We start from the raw sequence: 7,283 nt of genomic DNA on the forward strand, positions 1-7,283 counted from the left end.
TTGTGACGTATTTTCCACATAGATTCCACATCACAATACGGTGAAAAATTACATTTGACTCAACCAGTTTGTGTCCAGTGGGTACATTTAGGCCTAGATTCATTCCAGACCAAGGAAGTTCTGCATTATACTGCGCTTGACATTTAAATGTAATTTCCGATTGAGCTGACATTTGCAGTGTTTACCGTGAATGCAGTCTGATGCCGATTCTGATTGAATCCCACCTTAGTTTCTGCAATTCCGTGAAAAAGGGAGGATGTATTTTTTTTATTAACTGCTCTCTTTTTCCTGTGTTTTTAGTGGGACTTTTGCTTAATAAAATTATCCCTCCAGCAAGTTTCTACCATGCCATCTCAGTCCCATGGAGGAAGAGACAGCATAAACATATTGGATCTTGTTATCACCCAGAAAGCCCTGCAGCCAACCTCCACAGACAAATGGCACAACAATCAGTGGCAGTGCTGAAGATTTACTATCCTGACCTGTCAGTATTTTTTTATGTCTCTGCCAAGGACATGTGATTTGTGCACGCATTGGCAAGGGCTCCTACCTCCTGGCATCAAAGATCTGGGATTGATGAGGTAGCAACTTTTGCAGTCTTGAGTCACACGAAGGGGAGATACAAATGGTGGACTCCCAACTCCTGAGCTGAAGTTTGCAAAGCTGACTTCTGATTTAACAGAACATTGCAGTCAATCCCAAAAACATTCGACTAATGAATTAACCATAAACAAAGCAAAAATGGTTCCCTCGGGTGAGAACATAACTTTCCCTGTGTCAGAGAACTGTCCCAACTGCAGCTCCTCTTCCTACGCTGATATGGATAACACTAAGGCTGTGACCCTGGGTCTGGTGCTGGGAGTGTTTGTCATCTTCGGGGTTCTAGGTAACATCCTGGTCATTCTGTCTGTGGTGTGCCACCGCCACCTGCGCTCTGTCACACACTACTTCATCGCCAACCTGGCAGCAGCTGACCTGCTCCTGAGCTCCACCGTACTGCCCTTCTCTGCCACTTCGGAGGTCCTGGGGCGCTGGGTGTTTGGCCGGCCATTCTGCAGTGCTTGGGCTGCCTTGGATGTTCTCTGCTGCACTGCCTCTATCCTCAGCCTGTGTGTCATCTCTGTGGACCGCTACCTTGCTGTCAGCTACCCGCTGCGCTACCCGGCCATGGCCACTGGGCGGCGCGGCCTGGTCGCAGTGACAGCTCTCTGGGGCCTCTCGGCAGCCATATCCGTGGGTCCGCTCTTCGGCTGGAAGGAGCCTGACCCAGAGGACGAGACTGAGTGCCGGATCACAGAGGAACCGGGTTATGCTATTTTCTCTGCCCTGGGGTCGTTCTATGTGCCACTGGCCGTCATTCTGGCCATGTACTGCAGGGTGTATGTGGTGGCCAAGCAGAAGTCCCGGGACCTGAGGGAGGGCAGGAAGAGTGAGGGGGGGATGGTCACGAAAGGAGAGGGAGTGACACTGAGGATCCATCGGGGAAATGCCCCTGCTGTGCCAGAGGGCCAAGAGGAGGAGGGAGAAAAGGGCACCATTAGGCGGAGACGCACCACCTTCGCCCTTATGCGCCTGCTGAAGTTTTCCCGGGAGAAGAAGGCAGCCAAGACACTGGGCATCGTGGTTGGCTGCTTCGTTCTCTGCTGGCTGCCCTTCTTCCTGGTTATGCCCATTGGTGGGTATCCCACAATGCCTTTCCTTGCTCTCTATGATATGTATGTGCTGCTGCATGCCTTTTGTTTTGAATTGTTTGGAAATTAAAAAGAGTCATTAATATGACTAGATGTCTGTCTAATCAACTGTCAAATAACAATATCAGAGGGAATAGCATCACTGAATGAATTTGCATTTTTCTCACAAAAATAATCCCTCTAACTGATTTCCCATAGCAGCATATAATACCACATTACTGGATAGAGAGTGATTGCCTCACACTGTGTCGTTTTCTAGTCAGGGAAAGCTTCCCTTCCAAATCGCAGAAAAATAAACCCCTCCACTCAACTCAATTGAACTTTAAAATGTAAATCTCCCTCTCAATGGAAAAGCGCTGTGACAAAATTGAATGGAAATGAATGTATTGATGGAGACTGAAAGAGACTTTCTGCTTTTCCCTTGTTTTAGTTCTGCCACAGCGCACCAAAAACAGTATTAAGAGCCGTAAGCAAAAGCAACCCTCTATTATACAAATTCAGCTACAAAATCGCTCTTGTTAGCATGGCCATGGGATGAGTCACTTATAACAATAGTTCAGTGATTTGAAAGATATGACAGGGCACAAATTTCGCATTCCATAATATCTTGACCGATGGCAAAAATATGAATGATAGGAAGATTAAGAGGGGCTACAGTATATATGACCATATGACGATACATGTTGCCTATATTCAAAACCAACATTGCCTCAAAGCTGTCATCCACGTCGTTAATACCCCCACAGAATGTGATTAATGAGATGCAGTAAAATGGCTTCACAGACTTTAATATCCTTGATTAGGGATTAGAGAGATCTGTAATTCAAGATGATATGGAGATTGGGGTTGAACTCACCTACTGTAGATTAGCAGATTAGTAGAAGGCCTGCTGATGGCCTAAAACACTCATGCTTCTGAATCCTCCTCCTTTGGTCCGGGGAGGTGTATCTGAATGCATCCATACTGTGCATTTCTTATCCTACTTTAGAATGCATTTATACACCAGTCCAATATTAGAATAGTTTATTGATTTATTTGTGTTTTATTGTATACATAACAATGGAGTCTACGACCTTGGTTACCCCTGTTGAATGCACGCTATACATGTCTGTTTTCTTTTAAAGTACATCAGGAATTAAATTACTGCCATGGAGAAGCAGAGCAAATGAAATGCCAGCGTTGGGTTATACTTCAGGGAAGAAATGAAATGAACAAAAACACTATTCATTATTTGATTCCTAAACCATTATGGACAACAAACATAAAGGGTATGATTTTGTGCTCAGTAAGCAGGCGCCCACAATCACCCTTCATCTTTCCAAGGCAGCAAAGCATTACTGGAGTTTAGCATTTCACTATAAACGGCACAATATTTCATGCCGACTCTGAGCTGATGCCCCTGAGCTTCTCAGACAGGAATTAAAGAGTTGAATGTTTAAGACATTTAGAGACAAATCCAGGTATGTTGGCTTTACAAAAGTCTAACCTAGAAAGATAACTTACAAAGTGTTAAGTACACAGTGAACATCAATATGTCTGCAATTGGAACTATAGTGAAATGGTGTGCGTTAATGTGTGAGCTATCTCTGCTCATCTTATTGTTGGTATCAATACATACAGAGAATGGCCGATAGAACATGCCAATGATCAATGATTCATATAGACATTGTGAACTACTGTATGTGTTTAAGTGACAGATCTGTGTGTGTGTGCTTTCTGTCTGTTCTTTCCACAGGCTCCATATTCCCATCGTACAGGCCACCTGACACCATCTTTAAGATCACCTTCTGGCTGGGCTACCTCAACAGCTGTATCAACCCGATTATCTATCCCTGCTTCAGCCAGGAGTTCAAGAGGGCATTCCTCAACGTTCTGCATGGACGCTGTCTCAGACAGGGGGGCAGGAGCTCTAAATCTTTGGGGTTTGCTTCTTCCTATGGTCCCAGTCCTGGTCCATCGTCTCTTATCAGATCCAAGCCTCCCCCCTCCTCCTCCAGCTTCTCCACCAAGCCCTGCCAAGCCCCCTCCCCAGCCTCTCCCTCCTTGGGCTGCTGTAGGACCTTCTCTGGCTCCTCTTCCTCAGTGGGGGTGCCAGGCCATACCCACATTGCTCGGGTCCAGAGTAAAAGCCTGCTGAAGGCGTGGTGCTTTGCAGCGGGGGAAAGACCGCCACCATTGGGTGCTCCTTGCCGAAGCCCTTCAGCCTGTCGTGCTGCTTCATGTCAAGCCAAAGTCCATCGCCTCTCCATGGGAGCGAAAGGGGAGGCAGTGTGACTGGGAACACTAAAGGCTGCTGGATAGTAAAAAATCGCAAATTCTAGGAAAATAAGTGATTGTAATTGGTGTGAAATAAAGTCATATCTATAGACTTGCTGGAGTCAGTCTAGCTATTAACATTAGACTGATGTCTGATGTGTCTTCAGGTTGCAGGGAATGGGAGATAGAACACTGCTCTCAGGGAGAAAGTAACACACCTGGAGGTAGAGATGTACTGTACTGTATGTGCTGTGATCCAGTGTATAGATGGATGTATGAATCAAAAGGAGGATACACAGTGTCAGAACAGAAATTGAATACAGAGTACTGAGTTAGTACAGAGATTGAAAACATGTGCTTTCTGGTCACTGAAGAGCAGTGGTGGAAAAATTACCCAATTGTCATACTTGAGTAAAAGTAAAGATACCTTTACTTGAGTCATTTTCTATTAAGGTAAAAGTTACCTAGTAAAATTCTACTTGAGTAAAAGTCTAAAAGTATTTGGTTTAAAATATACTTAAGTATCAAAAGTAAATGTAATTGTTAAAATATACTTAAGTATCAAAAGTACAAGTATAAATCATTTCAAATTCCTTATATTAAGCCAACCAGACGGCACCATTTTCTTATTTTTTATTTATTTATAGTTAGCCAGGGACACACTCAGACATAATTTACAAACAAAGCATGTGTGTTTAGTGAGTCTGCCAGATCCGGGCAGTAGGGATGACCAGGGATGTTCTGTTGATAATTGTGTGAATTTGACCATTTTCCTGTCCTGCTCAGCATTCACAATGAAACAAGTACTTTCGGGTGTCAAGGAAAATGTATGGAGTAAAAAGTACAATATTTTTTTAAGGAATGTAGTGAAGTAAAAGTAAAAGTACTCAAAAATATAAATAGTAAAGTACAGAAACCCCCAAAAAACGACTTAAGTAGTACTTTAAAGTATTTATACTTAAGTACTTTACACCACTGTTGAAGAGGAGTCCTTGAGAAAATGTACATACAGTATGTTCAACATTGTCTAATGTCAATATTTATGACATGCTTAACATCTGACGTGCAGTTTTCACAGTGCTTTGTACCGAACAATTTAACATGTGCTCAGTTCTTGTAAAGTGCTGTGCTGCTGGCATGTACAGTGGCTTGCGAAAGTATTCACCCCCTTGGCATTTTTCCTATTTTGTTACCATATAACCTGGACTCAAACTAGATTTTGGGGGGGTTTGGATCATTTGATTTACACAACATGCCTAGCGCTTTGAAGATGCACAATATTTTTTATTGTGAAACAAACAAGAAATAAGACAATTTTTTAAAACTTGATCGTGCATAACTATTCACCCCCCGAAAGTCAATAGTTTGTAGAGTCACCTTTTGCAGCAATTACAGCTGCAAGTCTCTTGGGGTATGTCTCTATACGCTTGGCACATCTAGCCACTGGGATATTTGCCCATTCTTCAAGGCAAAACTGCTTCAGCTTCTTTAAGTTGGATGGGTTCCGCTGGTGTACAGCAATCTTTAAGTCATAACACAAATTCTCAATTGGATTGAGGTCTGGGCTTTGACTAGGGCATTCCAAGACATTTAAATGTTTCCCCTTAAACCACTGTTGCTTTAGCAGTGTGCTTAGGGTCATTGTCCTGCTGCAAGGTGAACCTCCATCCCAGCCTCAAATCTCTGGAAGACTGAAACAGGTTTCCCTCAAAATGTCCCTGTATTTAGCGCCATCCATCATTCCTTCAATTCTGACCAGTTTCCCAGTCCCTGCCGATGAAAAACATCCCCTCAGCATGATGCTGCCACCACCATGCTTCACTGTAGGGATGGCGTTCTCGGGGTGATGAGAGGTGTTGGTTTTGCGCCAGACATAGCGTTTTCCTTGATGGCCAAAAAGCTCTGACCAGAGTACCTTCTGCTATATGTTTGAGGAGTCTCCCACATGCCTTTTGGCGAACACTAAATGTGTTTGCTTAAAAAGCAATGGCTTTTTTATGGCCACTCTTCCATAAAGGCCAGCTTTGTGGAGTGTACAGCTTAAAGTGGTCCTATGGACAGATACTCCAATCTCCACTGTGGAGCTTTGCAGCTCCTTCGGGGTAATCTTTGGTCGCTTTGTTGACTCTCTGATTAATGCCCTCCTTGCCTGGTCTTTGAGTTTTGGTGGGCGACCCTCTCTTGGCAGGTTTGTTGTGGTGCCATATTCTTAAATTTTTCAAATAATGGATTTAATGGTGCTCCGTGTGTCACGCCCTGGCCTTAGTATTCTTTGTTTTCTTAATTATTTTAGTTAGGTCAGGGTGTGACATGGGGAATGTATGTGGTTTTTGTAGTGTCTAGGGTGGTTGTAAGGTTTAGGGGGTTTATTAGAGTAGTTGGGTTTATGTGTAGTATAGAAGTCTAGCTGTGTCTATGGTGGAGTGTATGTTTCTAGGTATGTCTATGGTTGCCTGAGTGGGTCTCAATCAGAGACAGATGTCTTTCATTTGTCTCTGATTGGGAGCCATATTTAAGGCAGCCATAGGCATCATGCATTTGTGGGTAATTGTCTATGTTGAACGTAAGTAGTTTGTGTGTGCACTTGCGTTTGTAGCTTCACGGTCGTTTGTTGTTTTGGTTAGTTTGTGTATAGTGTTTGTTTCGTGTTTTTCCCTCTCTTACAAAATAAAGAGATGTATTTTGCATACGCTGCGCCTTGGTCCGCTGTCATTCAAGAAGACGACCGTGACAGAATTACCCACCATAATCGGATCAAGCAGCGTGTGAAACAACAACAGGACCCACCTACACAGGACTATTGGAATTGGGAGGAAATTCTGGACCGCGAAGTACCAGGAGAATATAACCGCCCCAAAGCTGAGCTGGAGGCAGCGAACGCAGAGAGGCGGAGATATGAGGAGGCAGCACGGAAACAAGGCTGGAAGCCCGTAAGTCAAACCCAAAAATTTCTTGGGGGGGGGGGCTCTCGGGTAGTTTAGTTGGGTCAGTCGGGAGACGTGAGCCAACTCCTCCTGTTTACCGTAAGGAGCCGGTGAGGGCGGATTTGGAGGAGAGTGACGCAGAGACAGTAAAGGAGTTAATGGAGAAATTGGAGGAGAGAGTTATGAGGGATGTATTGGTTTGGTGCATGAGGCACGGCATCCGTCCGAATGAACGTGTTGGTGATTTAATGTCACCGGGAACAGCTCTCCATACTCGTCCTGAGGTGCGTGCTAGCCGTCTGGTTAAGACAGTGCCTACAGCACGCACAAAGCCTCCTGTGCGTCTCCAGAGTCCTGTGCGTCCTGTCACTGCTCCTCGCACTAGCCCTGTGGTGCGTGTCTCCAGTCCAGT

General features: G+C 44.5%; 1 protein-coding gene across 1 annotated transcript; it reads left to right on the forward strand.

The window, feature by feature from the left end:
• Positions 1 to 741: 741 nt before the first annotated feature.
• On the forward strand, positions 742 to 3,965 carry LOC120021015 (alpha-1A adrenergic receptor-like). Its single transcript, XM_038964674.1, has 2 exons — positions 742 to 1,675; positions 3,427 to 3,965. Exons 1-2 carry the CDS (start codon positions 742 to 744, stop codon positions 3,963 to 3,965), a joined length of 1,473 nt encoding a protein of 490 aa, XP_038820602.1.
• The last annotated feature ends 3,318 nt before the right edge of the window (positions 3,966 to 7,283 follow it).

Source organism: Salvelinus namaycush, chromosome 26 (genome assembly GCF_016432855.1).
Source record: "Salvelinus namaycush isolate Seneca chromosome 26, SaNama_1.0, whole genome shotgun sequence".
Lineage (NCBI taxonomy): Eukaryota > Metazoa > Chordata > Actinopteri > Salmoniformes > Salmonidae > Salvelinus > Salvelinus namaycush.

Bases quoted from the DNA above. Each gene is read 5' to 3' on its own strand.
- LOC120021015 (XM_038964674.1), top strand. From the start codon at position 742: ATGGTTCCCTCGGGTGAGAACATAACTTTCCCTGTGTCAGAGAACTGT. The intron at 1,676-3,426 runs GTGGGTATCCCA...TTCTTTCCACAG, and splicing joins CTTCCTGGTTATGCCCATTG to GCTCCATATTCCCATCGTAC.